This window comes from Antechinus flavipes, chromosome 3 (assembly GCF_016432865.1).
Source record: "Antechinus flavipes isolate AdamAnt ecotype Samford, QLD, Australia chromosome 3, AdamAnt_v2, whole genome shotgun sequence".
Taxonomy (NCBI): Eukaryota; Metazoa; Chordata; class Mammalia; order Dasyuromorphia; family Dasyuridae; genus Antechinus; species Antechinus flavipes.
This window is the reverse complement of record NC_067400.1, coordinates 553,051,946-553,076,786: the sequence shown is the minus strand read 5'-3', so window position 1 is coordinate 553,076,786 and position 24,841 is coordinate 553,051,946. Positions and strand designations below refer to the sequence as shown.

Here is a 24,841-nt window from a genome sequence, read left to right as displayed (position 1 = left end):
ACTGGACAAATTCCTTCTTTTATCTAGATTTCATTTCCCTTCTTTATAAATTATTGGTATTGGTGTAGATAGAAAAAATCCCTACAATCCTAAATCCTATGATTTGTCCCCAGTCCAACCAGGACTTATAACAGGGTGGACAAACAAGCCCATGCTTAGCCTTGACTCATCTTTCCCCTCCCCAACACTTATCCCCCTCCTGCAGCTGAGGCAAACCTCCTAACACCCCCTTGCCTCCATAAGCCAGGGAGAAGAGGCTAGAAGGAGAAAAAAGGGTGCCCCAAGGGTGTGGAACAGTAACATCCTGTTTTTAGGGCCTTGCAGGCAGCTCTGACCTGTGTCTTTGAAGATCTTGTCTTTTCCTTCATGTAAATGCTAGTTTCCCTCCCCCTTCTTCCATTTCCTCTCATTTCCAACCCAATCCTTCTTTGGACCTTCCATTCTGGACAGGGTCTTTGGATTCCAGAGGTGAGGGATAGTATTTCCCGGAGACCAGTTTTTCCTTTTAGAAACCTTAATGGGAAAACCAACTCTCCATTCAGCCCTAAGGTACCAAAGGGTACCAAACAACAAAGGGGGAACTGGACTGCTAATTTCCTTAATTTGAAAAACCATCGTGTGAGTTTGACTTGTTCCACTGGAACTCAGAGAAGTGGACCAGTAGGTACAAAGTGAAGAAAGATTTAAGTTTAATAGAAATAAAAATTTGAGAGTTAGAACTAGGAATGTATTGCCTTCAGAAGAGATGCACTCAGCCCCTGAAGAAAGAAGTGTAGGTTGGAGGACCACCTGAGTATTTGGACTACAGGTCCTTTCTAACTCCAAGAGTCTGACAAAGTCCCTGTACAGGGGTTCTAAAATTTTAAAGGAAAGCTGTAAGTCCCCATGGGGCCTCATTCTAACCCCCTATTCCATTTAGGAAACTGGGAAGGGTCAGGAATGGATGGAGATGACTTTCTAACTCTGAGGGATTCTGGGTTTTAAAGCTCGGCTAGTCGTCAGAGGACAGAAGGAAAAGCTGAAGGAGAGGGAGGGAAAGATCACTGGAGAGAGGAGAGGGAAGAGCAGTAAAGGGGTGGGGGAGAGAGAAAGGGGGCCCGAAGCCGAACAGAAAGACTGGGGAGAAGAGCACTGACAGAGATGGAAAAGGATGGGACCGAAGGAAGACCTGGGAAGAGAGAGGAAGTAGAGGCGGGATATAGGGGACAAGAAGAAGGGCCTGGGACAGAGTCAGTGCCTCGGGGATGGGGGAAAGGACCGAGAAAAAGGAGAAGGGGAGAAGAGAGAGGGAGGCTCGGAAGAGAGAAACGGACGGGGAAAGTGGGCGGGGCTAGAGAGAGGAGCTCTGGGGAAGGGTAGATGAGAGAGGGCAGAAGGTGGGGCTAGGGAGAAGGGGAGAGCGAGAACCGGGAAAGGGCAGAGTGCAAAGGAAAGCTGGAGAATACAGCAGGCTGGAGAAGAGGAGTGGGGGTGGGGGGATGCTGAGGAAGGCGGAGAGGTCAGAGGGTGGAACTGGAGAGTCCTAGAAGAGAGGCCAGAGGGCAGGAGAGAAGGAGAGGGCGGGAATGGGGGCGGGGCCCGGGCACTTCCTCGTTGCGCCCCTCCCCGCCCCCGGCCCGGGCCCCGGCCTCGGCCCCCGCCCCCCCCACTTCCTCCGGCCTCTTTCTCTCACTTCCTTCTCGGGCCCCGGAGCCGCTGCTGCCGCCGCCGCCCCCTGCGCCCCCAGCGCCCCCAGCGCCGGCAGGGAGGGAGGGAGGGAGAGGACCAGGTGAGCCTGTGCCCCCAGCCAACCCCTCCATGTCCGGGCCGGACAGGAACAGGCAGAGATCGCGCGGTCCCAGCTCACAAACTTTCCTTGAGACCCGGAGGACTGGAAGTTGGGCGGCGGCTGGGGTTGGGACTGGGGCAGGGGCAGGGGCAGGGCCCGGGGCCGCGCTCGCGCTACCCCTTGCTCTGTTCTGTGCCCGACCTGGGTAGGTGGGACTAGGCAGTCTGGGGAGGTGGGGGGGGGGCGCTCGGAGTTTACGGGATCTCTTACTGGGAGAGATCGCCAGGGAAGGGAGGTGCTCCTTGAGATTGCGGCTTTTTGCGCTGGGAAAAGAGATCTAGCTGAGTTGGGGGGGGGGGGGGTTCTATTATTTGGGGGATGTCTTTGAGTTAGGTGGAGTGTCTGAGTTAAGGGAGGAGGTCTCAGAATTTGAGCTTTCTCTGGGTTGGGGGAAAAAATCATATTAGGGATGGGAGAAAGGACCTGTTAACTAGAGATATCTAATTGAAAGAAGGATCTCATGAATTGGAAAGGGGGATTTGAATACTAGAGGGTCTCCTCAGGGAAAGGTCTCAGAGGTTGGAGAAAGCCTGGCAGCTGAATGTGGTTTCTAGTTTGGAGAAAATTTTAGGATTGAGGGCTTTCCTAAATCTCATAAATTAGGAGGACTTTCTAGTTTGAGGGAGGGGTCTTTACTTCGGAGGTTGGGTCTCTGGGATTGGGAGGAGCCATAAAAGTGTAGAGCGATTGGGGACTTCTGAGTTGAAGGGCAATGTCTGGACTGGAAAAAAGGTCCCTGAGGTCAGGACTGGCCGAGGTTTAAAAGAGTTTGAAGCTAGGGCAGGGATCCTGGATCTGGCTGATTTTTGTTTTGGAGAAATCTCTGTAGTTAGAAGGGGTCTCTGGGCAAGGGATAAGTCCCCGACGTATATTATCAACGCCTGTGCAGTGGTACAAATTCTAGGTGTGGTAGTTTCGAAAAGCGGTCATTTTCTAAAAGCCCAGGAGGACTTCATGGAGGAGGTGACATTTGTGTTGAACCTCTAATATGAATAGAAATTGAGTAAACAGCCTTGGGGGAGGGGAGGTTATTCTAAATGGAGAGAACATAATAGCTGATAATAGAAGCTCGAATTTACATAACCTTTTGCTTTACATACATCTCATTTGATCATGTGCTCTATCTTGTGAGAACAGAGAATTGTTCACTTTGACTGGAAGAAAGAGATCTTTTAAGGGAATCGGAGGAATAAGATTGTTGGGGATCAGGCCTTGGAACAGCCCAAATGCCAAGCTTAGGAATCTAGCTTTCTCTTGTGAGTCATGGGGGGAAGCAAAGCAAGTTTCTCAGTAGGAGAGAGATGTGGTCAGAGTTGGTCTGTGGGACAGTGACTGGTTCTACTGGAGGAAAAAACTGAAGGGAAGAGACTGGTGATGGGGAAGCCATTGAGGAGACTGCTTGGAAGGAGGAAATGTGACTTAGGCTCACTAAGGGCTGTGGGGACAGAGAGGAAGGTACTGATGGGAGAGACCTTGCAGAGACAGACTAGACTGATTGGATGTGAGTCAAGGAAGAAGGAGGAGTCGGTGATGTTCTGAAGTTTCTGAGCCTGGCTGACGGGGAGGATGACAAAAATAGGGAAGTTTGAAGGAAGAGCATGTTGCAGAAGTGGGGGGAGGGGTGGGAGTTCATTCTGAGCTTACAATGCTAAGGGGAACATCCAAGATGTTCCCATTCAAGCAGTGGAAATATAGGACTCAGTATCAGCCTATTTTACTTTGGGACAGATCTACTCCTTAGGTATTATATTTAAAGCTAGCCAAGATCTGCCTCTCTGCTATCATTCTTCATTGACCTAATTTTGCCCTCTGAACACAAACAGAACAAATCTCAATTCTTGTTGGTCACCCTTCAAATGCTTCTTCATCCTGCCCCAGGTCTTCGCTTTTCCAAGTTAAAACATCCCTACTTACTTCAGCCTATTCTTGGGTACTCCAGTCATATTGATTACCCTCTTCTGAGATTTCACTTTTCAATTTTGTTGTCATTCAGTCATTTTCATTCATCTCTGACCTCATTTGGAGTTTTCTTGGAAGAGATATTGGAATGGATTGCTGTTTATTTCACTCATTTTACACATGAGGAAACTGAGGCAAACAGGGTTAAGTGATCTGGCCAGGGTCACACAAGCTCATAAATGTCTGAAGCTAGGTTTGAACTCGGGAAGCAATGTACTTGACTCCAGGCTTATCCGTTGCACCACCTAGTTGTGTCAGGAATTGAGTATAATCCACCTATGTCGTCTGACCCAATACATGATCCCTAGTCACTAGGATTCCCTTAGTGTATCCAAAATTCAAATTAGGATTTTTGGCTACCACTTCACACCGTTGACCCATATTGAATTTACAAATCCACTAAGATCCTCAGATCTTTTTCATATGAATTTATATGATGTGGAAATCATCAAGACAGTAATTAAAGCCTTGATGTAATGGTTGGGTTTACCAAGAGAGTGGGAAAAAGAGACTATTGAGGACAAAATTTTAGGGAAAATACAGACTTAGGGAGTGTAGAACTGTATAATAGGAGAGAGGTCTCTATTATCTTCTAGGCTGCAGATATGAAGTGTATCCTTCAAGTACACTTGGGCCAAGTACAGTGGGCCAAATGGGAGTAGGAAGTTTAAAAAGGTATATATACTCTAGACAATATACAGCTATACACCAGCCCCTACATCAGGGCCATGGTCAAAGGACTATGACATTTTCACTGTGAATGAATAAATTAATGAAAAAACATTTAAGCTTTCATTATATGAAAAAACACTAAAAGGTGGAGATATACTGAGACAGAGGCACTGCCACATGACTTGTGTCATGTTTTCTTCTGCCTCTAAACAGAATTGATTGGGGAGGAGTGGGCCTGAGTAATGGTTTTCAGCCATGAATGAAGGGATTCCTATAAGTATATAGGATTGAAAGCAGACTTGAGAAATTGTTGGGGATTTGACAATATGTGTAGGATTTCCTTCCACAGACACTTGGGGGAGTAGGAATCCTGCTTGAGGATTTCAGCCTGGAGATGAGGGAGGAATAACAATGGTACCAATGGCTCTCATTTCTAAGTGGAGCTAAGATGTACAAGGTGCTTTTCTTTGACAACTGTGAGGTAGGTAGTACTTGCAAATATTATTAGTTCCTTTTTACCGAGAAGGGAACAGTCACAGAGAGGCACTTTTTGCTTGTCTGTGATGAAGCAACCATCCAGTGGTAAAGATGGGCAGGCTTTCCTAGGTCTCTGACCTCAAGTCCAGAGTGCTCTTTCCATTGTTCATAATCACTAGCATTCCCTTTAAGACTCCATAGTTTCTCTGAAGAAAGGTTTTGTAATAATAAGAGGGTCAGGGTTCTGGAAGAAGGTTTTAACCTGTTTGAACTCAGTCTTACTGGCATTTTGAGATTGCCTGGGGTCAGGGTGGTGAATGAAGAGACTAGGTATCCCTTAGTCACTTATATTATTTTAGGATTAGCTCTCTAAGAATTCTCTAGATCAGGGGACCCAACCCCTTCATTTTGTTGAGGAGAAAAGTAAAACCAAAGAGACTCGAAGTTGTTTGCCTAGGGCAGCATGGGAATGTGGCAGAAGAGCTGGAATTCTGACTCCACTGCCACTAGGTCCCAGTTGGATCCAAACAAGGAATCCCGGAAAGTGGTTGCATGAATTCAAATTTGTGCTATGCAAAATTATTGTGTGAAATGTAGTAATTTATTCCAGCCCATAGGAAATATGTAGTCTAAATTAAAATAATTCCATAGCATCACAGGATTTGTTATTCACATTAATCAAAATGTAACTATTTTACTCTTCTGCCTTGAGTTTCCACTGTCTGCCTTGCCCATCAAAGTTACCTTCTTTTCTAGGCAACTAGTCCCACTCTTCCTTAAGGGGAGGGTATTTAGGGCTTTGCTTCTCTTTTATCTCCTCAGCTAGCCCCATGGGTGTGCCTCTGAGAGTCTTTATGCAGTCTAAAATTTTAAGTCCAGCTCTTACCCTGGGTGAAATTGGGACCTCCTGACTGAAATTTGAAAAGGTCAACTTGCCTATGCTTCGGCCTCTCTTAAGGACTGTCTTTCATCCCCCCACCCCAACTACCCAGGGTCCTTCCTCTTTTTAAGGGTATAACCTTTGCTCCAGGAAAGGAACTGCCCTTTTGTAGAGCTCAATATTTTCTGAAAGTTGTGCCTGAAGGTTGACTGCAGGCTGATCTGATTCCAGTTCCTACTTCTCATCCCAAGACCCTCAACTGATGAACTCACTTAACCTTCCTCCCAAGTGCCTACTAGGCTGTGTGTTCTCTATAAAGAAACCTTTATAGTCTTGAACTTTTTAGTCCCTTTGAGTATCCTGACTTCCTGAGACCACTGCTATGAGGCAGGACTAGGAATCATAAAGATTACTGGCTTTTAGGTCTTAAGTTCTGGGTTTGAATCCTAGCTTTGCTGTCCACTGCCTGTGTGATCTAGGCAACTTATTTACTGCCTTTGTAAAATGAGGAGTTGGACTAAACGCAAAGATTCTTAACCTAGGATCCATGGATTTGGTTTAAAACATATTTTAATAACTATTCCAAAATAATCAGTTTCCTTTGTAATCTTTGTACTTTATTTTGTGCATTCATAAATGTGATTCTGAGGTCCATAGGGTAGTTTGTCAAAGGAGTTTGGGACGTACACAAAAAGTTAAGAAGTACCAGACCAGGTGATCTCGAAGGCCTTTCCTTTTTAAGTCCTATGATCCCTATGAGTAATAATGATGTGCTCATGTAGAACCATGAAGGGGTCCAGACACTGGAAGTTACTTCTAGCCTAGACTGAGAAAATTAAGGACCAGATTAGGCCTGAGAAACTTTAAAGATTTAAAATTAAGGATTAGATCAGAAGGTTATGGTCACCTGTCAGATTCCTTTTATCTGTAAGACTATTGTCTTCAGGTTTGTGGACCTAAATTTCTATAGTTTCTTGTCCCTTATAAACATAACCTAGAAAATTAACTTTTGTGGTCTGGGTTGTGTAGGAATAGGGAGGAAAAGGGAAAGAGGGAAATAAATGTTAGAAAAAGGCACCTAGCATTATCAGAGAAAGGGAGGTGCTAAGAAACTGAGTAGCAGATAATAGTACCAGGTCCTAGAAGGCAATAACTCCTCCTTTGGCAAAGGAGGAAAATGATGTCGAGCGAAGAATTGAGATTAGATGACAAGATGTGAATCCATGGCCTCTGATTTTAAAGTAAAGGCCCTTTCTGCTATACATTCAGATGTACTGTCCTTATCCCTGAAACCACAGATCCAAGCAGTCTTGCACCAAAAGTTATCCTCCATTTGAACTATTCATAGACTCAGAGAGCTGGAATAAGCCTTTGAAAAGTGAGTTCACTTCTAGGATTCTTAATAGTTCCACCCTTAGGAAGAAAGAAAGGAAACATTTATTAAGCATCTACTATGTACCAGGTACTGTGCTGTTTAAAAATACTTTAGTTGATCTTCAGTCTTCAGCCTTCAGCCTTTTATTATCCCCATTTTATAATTGAGTAAAATGAGGCAAGCAGAAGTTAAGTGACTTGATCAGTATCACATAGCTAGTAAGTGTTTACAGCTGGATTGGAAGGCAGTTCTTCCTGTCTCCACTTGTTACATCATTATGTCTGACTCTTCCTGACCCCATTTGGAATTTTCTTAGCAGATGTGGAGTGGTTTGCTTTATCCTTCTCCAGCTCATTTTACAGAGGAACAACTGAGGGAAACAGGGTTAAGTGACTTGCCCAGGGTCATACAGTTAGTAGTGGTCTAAGATTTGAATTTGTGGAGTTGAGTCTTTCTGACTCCAGGCCAGTCCTATATATACTGCAATACCTAGTGTCCCTTAGGTTTTGAGGGGAGTTATGGCTAATCCTATGAGAAATTCATGGTCCCAGTGAGTAGTTGTGGGGAGGAGGAATGAAGAAAGGCTGCCTTTAGACATATGAGACTGAGACCAGGTTAGTCTTTTATTTATGGGAGAGTAGGATAAGGGAAATGGAGAGTAAGTAGCCCACTGCTCTTTGGTTCATAGGGAAGAGCCTGTCAGGAGTGGAATTTAGAGATGCAGTCATAGCTTTATTTTTTTTAATATGTTAAACACAATATATGTATATATCCATACAGTAATCTTGCTGCACAAAAAAAAAAAAATCGGACTTAGAAATAAGGCAAAAATAACCTGAGAAGGAAAACGGAAATGCTATGTTGTGGTCCACACTTGTTTCCCATAGTTCTTTCGCTGGGTATAGCTGTTTCTCTTCATTATTGAACAATTGGAACTGATTTGGTTCATCTCATTGTTGAAGAGAGCCACATCCATCAGAATTCAGTCATAGTTTTATAAAATCAGATTTGTTACACCTGGAAGGGACCATCGGCTTGAGTCCTTTGGTATCCAAAAGGGAACCCTGAAGCCCTAGAAAGCCACATAGTAGAGATAAATTATAATTTAACCTAGGCCTGAATCCTCCTCAAAAAAATCCTACCAATTATCAGCCTTTACTCTATTCCCTGAAGAGATCAATATTAATTGATATATTAAGGCACTTAATATATATATTATATATGTGTGTATGTATGTATGTATTTGTCATATATATGTGTGTGTTTATGTATGTGTGTGTGTTTATATATGATATAATGGCACAGTTATATGCTTTTACTCTCCTGTGTATTACTTGAAGGGATCAATATTAATTAATATATTAAGGTAATGTTTGAACCCTGAGCTCCAGGAAATAGTGGAGCTATCGATCATAAACTCCCTTTCCTTTGTGTAAAAAGCATTAGTCTGGGGCTCAGGATAACCGATCTTACCCTGTCTCTTGACACGAGCTTATTCGTATGATCATAGGTTAGTCCCTTCCCTTTTTGGTTCACTTTCCTCCTCAGATAAATGAGGGGGGGTTGAAGTAGAATCATAGAAATAAGATGATCTCCATGAACGCTCTCAGCACTATTACTCTGAGCAACTGTTAGAGGCTCCCTTGTTTCTACAGGAAATCTGCCCAGATTAGCCCCTCTGAGCATCAGATTCCCCAATTTTTTTTTACTAATGCAGAGCCCTGTACCTCCTTAGAAATGTTTCTAATCCAACTCTGTCCCCTGGCTGTTAGCTTTCTCCCACCAGGTTGTGTCTCCCGACTCAACACAGGAAATTCCCTTTTCTGCCTTGCTTTTCACACTTCACTTTCTGGTGTGGAGTAGTTTGGCCTTATTCGCTATTGAGTAAGATAAAGCAAGTTGGTCCCTGAACTGTCCATGTTGTACTTAATAAGAATAATAGCTCATTTATCAATAGCAATTTAAGCATTTGAACGGCTTAACCCACCACAATCCCGGGAAGTAAATGTTAGTAATATTACTGGTTTAATATTCATATTGTACTTGAAGGGAGGTAAAGCAGTTTATATATTGTATGTCATTTGATGGACCATGCAGATATCCTCATCTTACTGATGGGGAAACTGAGGTTCAGAGACATCTGGCTAATGTTAACCCCAGGTTTCTTTACTTTTAAGTGCAGATCTCTTTCTGCTGTACAACATTGTCCATGGGATGGGAAGAGGGCTTAGAGTCCTTAGAGGAACCATTTGACCAACCCCTTCTCTAACAAAACTCAACCTGATCAACTTTAAAGGAGCCTCCCTGGCTAACCTGCCCTTTTGGTTGAGAGACTCATCTCCGATTCATTGTCTGAATGTTCTCTCTGGCATTTACTGTGTGGCATTGGGCACAGTCATTTCCACCCTATGAGCCTCAGTTTCCTCAGCTGTTGAGTTAGGATAATAATATAGTAGTATTACCTTCCTTCCTCTTATGGCTGTGATAAGAATGAAATAAACTGCTACTAAATTTGATTTACAAATTGCTTGCTATCTTGGGGAGGGAGACAAATTTGGAACAAAAGGTTTTGCAAAGGTCAATGTTGAAAACTATCTTTGCATGTATTTGGAAAAATAAAATACTACTAAAAATTTGTAATAAATACATAAATTTGATTCAACAGCTGTTTATTAATCACCTACAGTATACGGAGCCCTGAAATCAGGGCAGTCAGATAACTCAGTGAATAGAACTTTGAGCCTAGAGTCAGAAAGACTTTGTGTTCAAATCTGGCTTCAAACTACAGTTTACTGTGTGACCTGGGACACTTACCTCTGTTTGCCTCAGGTTCATCAATTGTAAAATGGGTACTTGTCTCTTGGGGTTGTTGTGAGAGCTTCAAACAGTGCCTGCTTGGCATATAGTAAATGCTATTGAAATGCTAGTTCATTTTATAGAGAGATGATAGGAGTGACACTGGAATTTACAGTCATTGGGATTAATATAGGATAAGTGCCTCAGGGCTGTACCCTGGAGGTGAGAGGGATGTGGGGGGGATTAGGGTGGGAATGAGCCTGGGGCTGGGGGTGGGGAGGAATGAGAAGAGAAGTGGAGTTTCCTCCCTGACACATACTTTCCCCTGTGGAAACCCCCCTCCAGCCTCCTTGGAGGTGGAGCCTGGGGCCAGGGTTGAGTTGGTTTGGAAATAGGAGGGGGGGGTGGAGGTTCGTCCTTCCTGTTGGGGAGGGTGTGGGTGGCCTTGGGAGATGGGGGTGGGGGTAAGGGGAAGACAACACTGGTCTTCCGGCCATTCTGTGCTGTTTGACTGTTGGATATGAAATTCTCATTAGGAGTACAGAATCAAGCACAGTGATAAGAACCCTGAGCCTGAGATCAAGATACTCAGGTCCAAGTTCTGCTACTGACTGCCTCACTCCATGGTTAATGTTGGGCAAGTCCCTTGCCTTAGATGGTCCTTGATTTCCTCTTCTGAGAAATGAGCGGGGCTGGACCAGAAGACCTCTGAGGTTCCTTCCAGCTCGGAAAACCATTCTGGCTCAACATTCAGTGAATCTCTGAATCCTCTGGCAGCCTAAGTCCCACCCCTGGGATTCCCGAAGGATTCTTCTTCTCCATTGCCCCACCCAGCCCCTTCTTCCACACAACTGTGACTGAGCTTCACCCCAACATTTGGTGGCCCCAAAATCCATTCCCCCAGGCCTTATTGCAAGCCTAAACCCTAGAATGCATTAGCCCCTTCCCTTCTATCCTCCCCCAGGGCCCCAGTGGTCTAGGGAGGAGTGGGCTGCCAGCCAAGTTAAGCTACAATTCCATTTCCTCCCTAGTTACAGCCTAAGTCTGGCTGCTTCATCAGAAATGGGGGTAGTATATGTGTGTGTGTGTGGGGGGGAGATGATTAGATCTTTCAGTGACTACACCTCTTACTAAAATCTGGGACCCTGGCACCCAGTTCCCTCATCCTTCAAATCCACAGTGACAGGAGAATGAGTTAAATGACCAAAGCAGTAGAGAATCTTTCCCCCAAAATTACAGGAGGAACTAACTCACACTTGCCTGTGTCTTGCAGGGAAAGAGAGAAAGAATAGAAAGATGTCCAGTCCTAAGACAGATCTCATGTTCAATTAACTGTAGTCAGTTTCCACTCTTTCTCGCAGTCCTCTCTGTCCTTAGCCCAGGTCCTCTCCCTAATTTCTTCTCTCCCTACCCCATGCTTCAGAGGCTCACTTAATTCAGGGTGACCTTCACACCTGTGCCAGACCCATTATATTAATGTAATGGAAAACAGTTACCTGCTTTAGAGTCGGAGGGTTCGGTTCCAATTCTTTGCCAGGCTATCTGGCTTTAGTTTTCTCCCTGATCCTTCCAACTCTTATGTTCCATATCCAGAAGCTATTTCTGTGTCTAGAATGTCCTTTCTCCAGTCATCCATAAGGATCTTAAGCATGCATGTTCTTGAATGGGTCATGGTCAAAGTCAGAGTTCATTTACAGGGTAGCTATGACACGGTGTATAGGAGAGATAGAGACAGACTAGAATAAGGAGGATGCTGCTGTGAAACAATATGGGAAGAGCTGTGGCCCAGGCTCTGATTGGAGCTACAGGTTTGTCGAGAAGGGGATGAGTGCTGCACAGATATTGTAAGATCGAGAGCAGATAGGATATGGGATTAACTAGGTTTTATTTGCCTGTTTTATCTCCTTATGAGAGACTGGCTTAGTGCTGACCTTGAAATCAGAAAACAGGTTCAGGTCCCATCTATGAAAAAAACTATGTGACCCTGGGGAGATCATTTATCCTTTCAGTATTCTATGTAATTTTCTGTAGAGTTCTTTGCATACATTGGGAGTCATTTGTATGGAAGGAATAATTCAGAGATGAATTCCTAGGCCTCTGTTTTCTCCTGTTTAAAATGATGGGGTTGGACTTGATCTCTAAAGTCCTTTCCATATAATAACCAGAGTGGACAATAATTAGGTTGGAAATCAAATGTCCATTGCTCAGGTCTCAGGCTACGTGACCATGGACAATTCCCTTCCCGTTTGGCCTCAATTTTCTCCTCTGTAAAATGAGAAAGCTGGACTTGGTGTGCTTTGATATATGCACTTTAAGAATTAGGAGATGGAGTCAGACCCAGGAAATGATGGTGGGTAGTCTCATTGATTGGAAGACATAAGAAGGAGAAGCTGGGAAAATTCAGCTTTTACCCCTTGGGATTTCCCCCATTTATCCCCCTTTCTTCTTCCGCAATCTTCCCCCCTTTAAGTTTCTTCTTTCCCCTCCCCACAGCCGGGCCAGCCACTCCCTGTTGGGACATTTCCCCTGTTCTAACGGTCAGGCCCTATCATTAATGCTTTCTCTGGTTCCTCCTCTCAATTCAGAAATTCAATAAACACTTAGCACCAACTATGTGCTTCATGCTTGGGATACAAGGATGAAAGTAAAAATAAAACTTGTCCTCAAAGACAGGAGAGATTAGACATATGCACAAATAAGAATGATAGGAGGGAAAGTATAATAAGAACAGAAAGGGGAAACTATAAATTTGAGAAGGGAAAGGTTAGTTTGTGTTTGATAGAAGGGGAGCACAGGAGATCAGGGAAGGCTTCATGGTGAAGGCATTGGCATTTTGTTGAAGGACATTAAAGGAGTTCCAAAAAAATCAGAGATGAGAAGGAGGACATGGAACAGATTTCACTTTCTGCCCCTGGCTATGAGCTGTAGGCTGGTATGGGTCAGGAAGTACAGTGGTATCCTCCCCCAATCCCCTAAGCTGTACACCAAGTTCTGCTGCCTTTAAATTAGTGCTTGGGAGTCAGAGGGAGGGAGGGATGGGAAGGGAAAAGTGTGGGTGTAGTGGAGAGCAGTGATCTAGGAAAGAAGAGATGTTAGTCCTCATTTAGTATGTTGGGCAAGTCCCTTCCCCCTGTTTTCTCTGTTAAAAAAAATTAGGCTAGATGGTCTCTACGGTGTTAATTTTCTTACAACAGACTCTATTGAAAAGTGGCCAGGGTGGCTTTAGGACATCATATATTCCCTTCACTTGAAGTCTTTTCACTCAAAATGAAAGCTGGGGGATAACCATGTGGACATGACTAGAGGGTCTCAGAGGTCCCTTAAGTATCTACAGATTCTGTCTTTGTCCCTTTTTCTGTCTATTCGCAGGCCTCAGTCACCTACTGATGACTGATGCCAATGGGAGTTGTCTAGGTCAAGGGGGAGGGCTCAGTCTTGTGGGAAAATTTTCCTTTCTTTTAGGATGTAGACACCGGAAGTGCTGATGCCCATTAACAGAAAGGGGTGGGCATCAGCAAGGCATTCACTGACAAAGTATCTGTATTTACTAAGATTTCCTGTACTTGGAGGAGGAAGAGACCCCTGTCTCAAGGGAATTCCGGCCTGGCTGGGGAGTTTAAGCTCATGCACAGGGAACAGTCACAGGGTATGATGGGAGAGATTAACTTCTGTCACAGACTCTTAAGGCTTGCATGCCGTGAGTGATAAGGGACCAACAGTCTGGATTTGAAGGAGGAGGTACTGACTCACTCTGTAATGGGCTCTTAAGACAAGAGGCTGCAAATTTGGAATTTAAAAACCTGGATTTAAATCCCATCCTTCCCATTTACTCTCTCTTTGCAAGGCATATCCAGTTTCCTCATGTGTGAAATAAATGAGTTGGACCTCTAAGGTCCTTTGCAATTCAAAATCTATGATCCTTTGGAGCCAAGGTGAGCAGAAAAGGCCCTATGCAGTAGGAAAAGCTGGAACTATCTACGGGAACTTGAGAGGGAAAGTTTCTGGTGCAACTGTAACCCCAGGAATAAGGCCTACTTGGCTAGAAAGATAGGTTGAGATTTTTAAAGAAATGTTTTATTGATCCTTCTTTTTTTATTGCTATCTAACTTCCCAGTAAATTCCTCCACTTTAACCCTTTTAGCGTCAAAAACAAAACACATTGACTCTTTATTTAAAAATATACCTCATTCTGAATCCACATTCCACAACATTCTTTAATGAAAAGAGGAGGGCATGCTTTCTCATCAGTTTTGAACCATATTGTTGGAATCTTAAAGGCTGAGGAATTAGATTTGATCTAAACAGTATGGCTAAATAAAACCTCAATCAGATTAACAGACTTTTGTCTAATCTATCTCAAATATCTTTTTTTTTTTAAATTTTTAAAAATTAATCCAGAGTTTTTTCAAAATGATACCCAGGGAATCAGTCAATTCCTGGATCACATAACTTGAAGTAGAAGAGATCTTACAGATCATCAAGATCAGTCCAATTCCTTCAGTTCATAGGAAATTGAGGTCAGAGATGGAGAGGAGAGTTTTGCTAAGATTATAGAAATAATAGATGTCTAACTCACAGTGAACTCTTCTCCTTGTAGTACCCACTGGCATAAAGCATATACCACCTCTGATAGTTATTTGAATGTGACCCCACTTTTTCCCCCTGATCAAGTTGTTTGATCCTGGATAATTCACTTCATCTCTCATAGTTTCATTTTTAGCAATTTATAAAATGCCAATGATGATATTTGCAACACGTACTCCACAGGGTTGTGGCAAGGGTTCAATTGAATGAGTAGATGTGAGGTAAGCATTTTATAAACTGTTATAATAATTAGTTCCCATCTCCCATATCTTGTCTGTGGTCATTAGAGCTCCTAGATCCTCAAGTCAGTTCCCATGACAAAATAAAGGCATAAAAAAATCATAGGAGATAAAACATCTAGGAAATAGATTTTCTTTTTCTCAGGGATTATTTCCTTTGTAATCCTTTGTGTTTTATTATTTTAAAAATATTCTGAGATGGGATCCATATATTTCACCTGACTGCTGTCAAAAGAGTCTATGACACATGAAAAGTTAAGAAGCCCTATCTAGTGCAATTTCCTCATTGTACAGAGGAAGAAACTCAGGCTTTGAGAGAAGAGATTCTTGGTGCAGAGGGCCTGGTCTCTTTCCACAGCACCTGAGCTAGATACCTAGAGGGGAAGGTGTTTGTTGATTTGAAGTCAAGGCAGCATAAGAAAGTGTAATATCCTTTAGCCAAGTGGCAGAATATTGGGGGTTTAAATTCTGGCTCTCTTACTATGTGATTTTGGGGTCAGTGTTTTTTGATCTCTGAGGAAAGTTTCTTCCCTTGCAGTATACAGAAGTTGGCTTTTTTCAACTCTTGGTCTAGAACCATAAATGGCCACTAAAAACTGAAAGGACGGAGAGAAGCCTAGAGCTAAGTGTTGGCCACAGACTCTAAGAACAGCACATATTTTTATAACACTCTAGAGATTAGAAATTGTATCATCATAGGATAATAAAGCATCATGATAACTCTGTTATCTGAGTAGTGGTGTCAGCATTTTACAGATGAATCAGGGGTGAAGTGACTTGCCAATGTCAGAGTTGACTCCTCAGACCGGTCTTCTGACGTTCACATTCAGTGGGATGGCATTTACCATTCTGTCATCTTTTAAGATAACTAGACTATGGCAGATCCCTGCGATTGTAGCCAATTGGAGTGCTTTGAAAATCTTCCCCATAAACCTGAGCCTGGACCTTCACCCAAAGACAGAAGGAAGAAGTTGAATCCTTGGACCCTGATCTGGGCTTCCTCTCCCAATCTTTCTAGTTCACTCTCCCAGCACCTAGTCAGGTTCTTCAGTGACAATAGGAACTGTGTCTTGGATGCTTCTCAGGATTGAAAAGATTTCAAATCAGCAAGTGCTCCTTATATTAAACCAGTGTTTATACTGAGCCAAGCTGGACATGTCAAGTTTAAATAGGATGCTTGACTTTTCTTTGCTTCAATTTCCACATCCATAGAATGAAGAAGTTAGGCTAAATCTAACTAAGTGGATAGAAAGCTGGGCCTGAAGTCAGGAAGAGTTGAGTTCAACTCCTACCTCAGATTCTAGCTGTGACCATGGGCAAGTCATTTAACCTCTGATTATTTTGCTTTCTTCATCTGTAAAATGGGGTTAATAATAGCACCTATTTCCCAGAGTTTTTGTAAATACTAAAAGAGATAAAAGCTTTCCAAATCTTAAAGTCTTATATAAGTGCTGGCTATCATCATCATCATGGGTTCCTAACCTTTCACGGGCCATGGATCCCTTGACAGTCTAATTAAATTGGTTTTTCAATAATTTAACAAAACACTAACTTCTAGTTAGAAGTTAGTGAAAATAAAGATGCATTTTTTCCCAGCCCAGTTCATAGACTACCTAAAATCTAACCACAGGATATTAAAAGGACAAGGAGAACCAACAGGCAAAAACTTACCTGGTCCTTTAAGATATAGTATTTTAAAATTCTCTTCTTCTTAAGAACATCAACTAGATGATCCTTAAGTCCTAAATCCTGTGATCCCAGCAAATACATATTTGCTTTGTATATGTATATGTGTGTATAAAAGCATCAAAGTCTAATAAGGTTGTAGCAAGTGATGACTGTGCTTAATGATACTGTGAAGGAGAAAAAGGAAAGCATCTTTGCCACATTCAGTAAACTTGTCATCCAATTGGAGAGATGGGAATGTGCAGTTGAAAGCAGTGGAAGATGTAGACTTTAGCCTGATACAAAGAAAAGCTTTCTTACTAATTGGGAGGCAGCTTCCCTAAAACACAGAGGACTCATGCAAATTGTCATGCAAATGGTTATGCAAATGGTTTCATGGAAATACAAGCTAGTGGCTTCCTAATAATCCTAATATTTATATTTAGTTTTGCAAAGTACTTATCCATATCTCATTTGATTCTCCCAATGATCCTGTGAGGTAAATGCAAATATATCTCCATTTTACAAATGGAGAAACTGAGGCAGAAATTACATGATTTGTGCCATGTCACATAGCCAATAAATAAATGTATAAAGCAGAATTTGAAGTCAGTTCTTTTTTATTTCCTAATCTCAGAGCTGGAATCTGATTATATTGGCAGCTAGGTGGTTCAATAAAGAGCTGAACCTAGAATCAGAGTTCAGTCATTTCAGTCATGCCTGACTCTTCTTGACTTCATTTGGGGTTTTCTTGACAAAGATACTGGAGTGGTTTATCATTAGGCAATCAAGATAAAGTGACTTGCCCAGGGTCACACAACTAGTAAGTGTCTGAAGCCAGATTTGAACTCGGAAAGATGAGTTTCCTTGACTTCAGACCTGGTACTTTTTCCACTTCACCATCTATTTGCTGAGAATCAGAGACCTGAGTTTGAATTCAGTCTCAAATACTAACTGTGGGGTCCTGAGTAAGACACTAAACCTCTGCCTGCCTCGGTTTCTTCGTCTGCTAAAATGGAGATAACAACATCACCATCTTCCTAGGGTTGTTGTGAGGATCAAATAAGTTATTAGTAAATCTCTTTGCAAACCTTAAAGTGCTTTTTAATGGGGAGGGTGGAGGGCAGGGAGTGAGATTGAGGATGGTGATACTTGCTGTCTTTTCCCTTCTGGTTTTGATCTCATGGGGAAACTGTCAATGAAAGGGATTTACCATCTAACTCTGGGTCCCTGATATTGCATACACTTTACTTCTGCACCAGATTTCCACCAGGTTCAAGATAATTAGAAAAAGAAGGTCCGGTGTAACAAGGCCTGAACCAGATGAATCAGATATTTTGCTTTCCCCCTTGGGGGTAGAATGGAATCGATGATTCCCCAAATTTCCCCAAACTGAGATCTCTTATATGCCCAGCACTATATCCAACCTTGCCACAGGAAAACCAAGAGGGAGATAACCAGGCCCTGCCTTCTGAAAGTTTCCAGGTTACCTAACAGAATGAGACACCCCTGAAATCAGAGAACAGAATATAACAGTTACAAATGGCTCTATTGTTCTTTGGTTTGCAAAGTGCTTTCCTTTGTGAGATGGATAGGTAGCCTGAAGCCAGGAGGACCTGAATTCAAATTTGGCCTCAGACATTTAACAAGTCCTAGCTGTGTGACCCTGGGCAAGTCACTTAACTCTAATTGCCTTTAAAAAAAAATTAGATAGATAGCCCCTGTGGATGTGATGATTACCATTTTACAGAAGAGAAAACTAAAAAGTTTGGAAAAGTTAATTGACATCTCCAAGGATGCACAGTTTTTGCCCAGTCCTTTTACAACCTCCCAAGAGTTCACCAAGTGGAGTCTGGCTGACTTACCAGAGACCTTCCTTGCTTTTTTTCATGACACCAAGATGGTGCCAATAGAGGGAGCGCTGTGGCTGTCCATCTGTCATGCTTTGCCATGCTAGCAGAACATCTTTTCCTGGGGAACCATTCCTTGATGACATCATTTCCTTCTCTCCTTTCTTAGAGTCCCCCACTGATTTCTGTGTTTCAGTCTGCTCATACCCTGCTCCCCTCTCCCTTGATTCTCTGTCCCTTTAGCCATTGCACTCTCTATAACAGCCACTTCTAGCTCTAGAGGCAGTCATGTCTCACTGCCATATAGCAACACTGGTAAAATGTTAGTATTGTGGGAAAAAAGGGGGCCTTTGCTGTTATGGTTAGTCAGTAAAAAAAACAAAAAACAAAACTAAAAAACAGTTACTGTCCTTAAGAAGGTAACTTTCTTTGGAGAAAACAGTCTGCACATAGAAAATAAAGTACAGAATATATACAAAGTAATTTCTGGGAAAGAGGCAAGACAGTAGCTGGTGGCAACAGGAAAGGCTTTCTGCAGGAGGCGGCATTTGGCTGAGCTTCAAAGAAATCTAGGGATTCTTTCAGGCAGAGGTGAGGAGGGAGTGCGTTCCAGGCATGGGGGACAAGCCTCTACAAAGACAGATCAGGAAATGGAATGTGGTATATGAAGAATAGCAGAGAGGGACGTTTGGATGGGCAGTGGCATTCATGGATTCCCATAGGCCTGGGAAGTAAGCTGTAGTCAGACTGGGAAAGACTTTGCAAGCATAAGAAAGGAATTTGTTAAGAGTCAAATAAAAGGCCCTGGAACTATTTGACCTGGGTAATGTTTTAAGAATATCAATTTGGCAGCTGTGTGGAAGATGGGAAAGAGTGGGAGACTACTGCAGTAGTGGGGAGAGAGATGAGACCTGAAGTAGTTAGTATGACTCAAACCTTCAGGTCTGTGCCAGTTCAAAAGGATTGACTTCCTCCAGGAATTAGGACTATAAGGATGGGTATTATGGGGGGGCCAGACAGAGGAGAACTGAATGTCACACGTCTGGACCTTCTTGAAGGCAGTAGAGAAGTATGACAGATTCATGAGTAGGACGTGATCGATCTTGGCTGGGGTGACAAAAGAATGAGGGGGGAAAGAGACTGGGTCAGTAGGAATAGACCTCAGAAGCCATCTAGGGCAGCTCCCTTATTTTAGAAGTGAGGAAACAGGCCCACAGAGATTGAAATAACTTGCCTGGAGTCCCACAGAGACAAGCCCTGCCATTCATTCCATGATATTTTGCTGCCTTCCCTGGAGCTGAGACACTCCGGAGGAAGCTGCTGGCCAGGGGATAATTGGACAAGAGAATTTTTGAAGGCTATGAGGCAATTCAATTCAGTCAATAATTATTGTGTATTTACCACCTATAGAAAGGAACAAAATAAGCATTTATTAAGCTCTGACTATTTGCCAGGCACAGTGCCAAGTGCTTTATATATTTAAACACATTCAATCCCTACTATAACCCTGGGAATGAGGTACTATTATTATTTCCATTTTAGACTTAAAGAAATTGCCCAGTAAAGAAACAGCTAGTGGCTGAGGCGTGATTTGAATATAGTTCTTCCTGTGCCATTGTGGTGATCTTTTTCTTCTTTAAAATATATAAGGTGATGGTTCTCTCTGGGAGAGAGAGGGCTTCTCTGGGGAGGTTTTCTGGAGGCAGTCTTAGTTGCAGTTGAAAGTAATAATCACCCAAATGCAGCCAGCTGGTAAAAATACAAATGTTTATTTCTCCTTCCAAGTCTTGGGCCCGGAGAGCTAGATTCTTAGAGACCTATCTCTCTGCTTGGTTCCAAGAGCTACCTCCGAATGTCTCCAAATCCAGAAGTTTGTCCTTCAGTCCTCAGCCAGCCAAGTGGAAAATGGAATGGATCTCTCTCTTGCCTCAGAGAGAGGGCTTCTGGCTCTCAATCTCCAATATAGCCTGGTTAGCTTTTCTTAGAGGCCTCTCTCTCTCCTTGGTTCTAAGAGCTCTTGCAGTTTTGTCCTTTGCTTCTGTCTCTGCTTTCTTCAGCCTTCAATCCAGCTCCACTCTACATGTAAATCCGCTGAAATCTGTCCAAGAGCCTCTGTCTGTTTCTTTTATATGAGAGAGAGGGATTATGGGCTTTCTCCCATAGTGCTCTCTGGCCCTAAGAGCTTCAAGGGAGGTGTGAATTCACAAAGTTACACAGTTAACTTTGTGAACTCCCATACCTGTGAATTCCAATGAGTAAAGGTGTGAACACAAGCATTGTATCAATTAGTTCTACTTAGTACCTTGTTTCAGGTTCTGGCCCAAAACATCTTCTTGTAAGATCAGATCAATAATCTATCAACTCTCATGAGTTAGCAATTTGTAAAGATTCCAACATGCCATCTTTAGGTGACTATTAAGCTTCACAATGGATAATAAAGATTTCAAAGCACTCTGCAAAAGTTACAGGTAGCTGACATAAGTAAGTAGGTGTTACCAAAGACTGCTACTTAGGCACAACTCCAGGTCTCTAGGATCTATGTTTCAGGAGTTGCTCCATGTTACAGAATTTAGCAATAAAATTTAGAAGGCATTTAGTCTGACACTTATTTTCCAGAAGAGGAATTCTAGGCCCAAAGAGATGGAGTAAAAAAAAACCAGGCTCAATTAGACAGTAGTAAGTAGCACAATTAACATTTAACCCAAATGTTTTGACCACATATCTAGTACAGTTTAAGGAAATTGCCATCTGATGATGACTGTCTTGAGGGAGGAATAGGATTCTGAGGATGCTAGGACTCTGGAGGTAGGGTGGGGGTAGAGGAAGAATTATTAATATGTCAGGAGCATTCAGAATTTAAATATGGCAAAAAAATCTATCCATGTTTTTGTCTACATGAGCACATCTTTCTCTAGTTTCCTATGAAGGATGTTTGGTAGCTACTCAGGTATAACATCACTGTTGGCAAGGCAATCCTTCCACATTTATTAAGGGTCTGCTTTGTGCAGTCCTGATAAGACTCTAGATAAAGCTATGTTCTTGTCATGTAGCTGAGTCTGTAGGAGATTAAATCTAACACAATATATATCAAGCACTTTTAAAGAGGTGCTAACTGTTACTTAAAATTGAGAAAGTGCTGCTATTGGGGAAGCTGAGAGGGTTTCCTGGAGGTAACAGAATTTGAATTGAATAGAGACCTAAAGGACCTAGTAGGACTTTTTCCGGATTTAAGTTTGCAGATTTAAGTTGGGGAGTGGGGAGGGAATACAGTTGAGTGGGATGTGTTGAAACTGGAGGTAAGACATCTTTGTTTTAGATTCTGGATTAGGATACTACATTTTAGGTGTTGAATATGTCCTGAGGTAAGCCTGCCTGAGTTATTAGACTGGTGCTAGGGGAGGGAGGGGAAGTAAGGAGTCAGCCCATGGTTCCAGGAAGTGGCTGGGAGAGGGTGGTCCCTGAGGTTGAGGAAGTATAAATAACTGAATTGTAATCTCCAGAAATGTAAGGGTGTATGTGGGGTAATTTCTTGTTGAGCTAATGTAGAATCCAAAACTAGGCCAGAGGCAAGGTATTTATGTCTAGGTTAGGAGAAGGAGGCAACATAAAGGTAACACAGAGTGACAGCAAAACTGTATGTGTCTTGGTTAAGATCTGAAGTCATTCTACTGGCCTGAGGATTGAGACATTGGCCAATCTTAAATAGACCTGAGCTACTAATTTTAGGCATAATATCCACAATATGTGATAATAATCTCTCTATATTTGCCATAATCAAATTGTATGTGGAGAATTCTATTCTGTTTCCAGAAGGAACATGGATCAGCTCAAATAGATCTAGAAAGGATGGCCAGATTACTGAGAGGACTGGAGAGCATGTTATAAGAAGATTACTTAAAGGAACTAGGGATATTAAACCTGGAGAAGAGAAGACTTGAGGAAGTCAGAATATGATAGAAGATTTTATTTCTGTTTGGTCTCAAATGGCAAAGGAAGGGAGGTATGGAGAAGCAGATTTAGGCTTGATGAAAGGAAAATCTTCCTGTTAGAACTGTCAAAAAAAAAAAAAAAAATGCAACAGATTCCCTTGGGATACATTTCCCACCACTGGAAACATTCAGATGGAAGTTGGTGTGGTTTCTCCTGGTCAGAGCTATCATAGAGGAGATTCCTGCTTCTGAACTTTCTTCCTCAAGAGAATTTGCAGTTCTCTTCAAATGGAGATACTGTTGCTCTGCACCCAAGACTTAGTCACTTCTGTCAGAGATACTGGAACCTGAACATAATTCTGTTAATCCTTGGCACCCTATGTAAACCTTGGGGGGGCTAAAGGTTTTAATAACAGTATGCAACTGCGTAACTATGACTTCTGTAGTTACTTCCCTCTGAATTTATGTCCAATGATAGTTCCCTGGGAAAAAGGGGAGACATAATTCCTCACATAATAGTTGCTTATTGAATGAATGACTACTCCTTTCTATAATTTGCTATAATGGGAAGCCGAGGAGGTGGGGTGTGTGTGTGTGTGTGTGTGTGTTTGTGTTTTACTTTATTCAAAATCACTTCCCCCTTCTTTAGACTTCAGTCTTCCCATTTTAAAAATGTTGGAGAAGAATGTCAACTACACTTCATAGTCTCCAGTCCCTTTTAATTCTACATCTCATGCTCGCTCACCTCAAGGGATAAAAGGCGCAGTGCTTAAAACACTAAGATCATCTAGTAGGGGAGCACAGTATGCAAGAAAACTGGATTTGGAATCAGAAGAGCTGGCTTTAAATTCTAGTTCAGATACCTGTCATAATGACCTTGGACAAGTTTCTTCCTATGTTTCAGTTTGCCCTTCTATAAAGTCAGGAATTGGGCTGAATTTTAGGGTTCCTCCCAGCTTCAGATCCTGTCCAGACCCTTCCCATTTTAATGGCACATCTTTCTTTCCTTGTGTCTCTTACGTACAGGTTGAAGCCTTGGCTGCCACTGGGGGGGTTCTGGCTGAGACAAGCAAGTTGGGCCACAGCTGCACCCGCCGCAGCCGCCACGATGCAGAGCATCAAGTGTGTGGTGGTGGGCGACGGGGCAGTGGGCAAGACGTGCCTTCTCATCTGCTATACCACCAATGCCTTCCCTAAGGAGTACATCCCAACGGTGTTCGACAACTACAGTGCCCAAAGCACTGTGGATGGGCGCACCGTCAATCTGAACCTGTGGGACACAGCAGGTCAGGAGGAATATGACCGGCTACGCACCCTGTCCTATCCCCAGACCAACGTCTTTGTCATCTGCTTCTCCATCGCCAGCCCACCTTCCTACGAGAATGTGCGGCACAAGTGGTATCCAGAAGTATGTCACCACTGCCCCGACGTGCCCATCCTGCTCGTGGGCACCAAGAAGGACCTGCGGGCCCAGCCAGATGCCGTAAGGCGGCTGAAGGAGCAAGGCCAGGCGCCCATCACGCCCCAGCAGGGAGTAGCCCTGAGCAAGCAGATCCATGCCGTTCGCTACCTCGAGTGCTCTGCACTGCAGCAGGATGGCGTCAAAGAAGTGTTCGCTGAGGCTGTCCGGGCCGTGCTCAATCCCACGCCACTCAAGCGGGGCCGCTCCTGTTTCCTCTTGTGACTCCCCAACCTTGGAAGGGAACAGAGCCCCCCTTCCCACCCCTGCTGGCCTTGTCCTGGGGCTTGTCGTCTGTTCATCTTCCTGAGCCCCTTTCCCCCCTCCCAACTCAACCAGATGTGCCTTGGCCCCCTTCTCCCCTCTAGGTCTGATTGGTTCCTCTTTCTCTTTCCAGCCACATGTCCCCCAAGTAGTGTTCATGCTCTCCTCAGAGAGAAGGGAAAAAGGGATGGAGCAATGTTCTTGTCCTCCTTTCTCTGGGCAGTCTTAATATTCAATTCAATGAACATTTATTGACCAACCTCCTACTATGTGCAAGACCCTGTTCAGGTTCTGGGAATTCTGAGATGAAAAAAGACAAGAATCCTTGCTTTCCTGGAGCTTTCAGTCCACTGCCCTTCTGTTCCAGGCACTCAGAGCTGAAGCACTCCTGTTGTTGGGGGGGTGGGGGTGGGGGTGCTTTTTCCAGCCCTCCCACTCCATCAGTCTTCAGTGAGCTTCTCTGGGCCAACACTTTCTGAGCTTCCTTGGGTCTAGGGCACTTCTGAATACCCACCCTACCCTCCAGCCATCTCTGCTCCAGCCTGGCTACCATGCTCAGGACACACCCCACCCCTCTTGCCAGGACAGGAGCATAGGATCCTGAGAAGAGAGGGAGCCAGCCAGCACCTGCCCGCCTGAGGAAGGGGCAAGGAGAGCCAGCTGCCTCTCAATCCCCATTTACAAACCCACCAACAGACTTTGTCCGTATGTGCTCTAGGGGTGTGGAAGGGATGGGAAGACTTGTTCTGTCCCACCAACCCCCTCCACCCTCTCCCTGCGTGCATTAATAAAACCTTGTGTTCAAGACCCAGTGCTTCCCTTTGTAGTGGAGGCGGAGAGGTGCTGGGGGGATCCTGGAGAGGA

General features: G+C 43.5%; 1 protein-coding gene across 1 annotated transcript; it reads left to right on the top strand.

Annotated features, from left to right (window-relative positions):
* The first annotated feature begins 1,672 nt into the window (after positions 1 to 1,672).
* On the top strand, positions 1,673 to 24,784 carry RHOG (ras homolog family member G). Its single transcript, XM_051987487.1, has 2 exons — positions 1,673 to 1,768; positions 23,281 to 24,784. Exon 2 carries the CDS (start codon positions 23,363 to 23,365, stop codon positions 23,936 to 23,938), a length of 576 nt encoding a protein of 191 aa, XP_051843447.1. The 5' UTR covers positions 1,673 to 1,768; positions 23,281 to 23,362; the 3' UTR covers positions 23,939 to 24,784.
* The last annotated feature ends 57 nt before the right edge of the window (positions 24,785 to 24,841 follow it).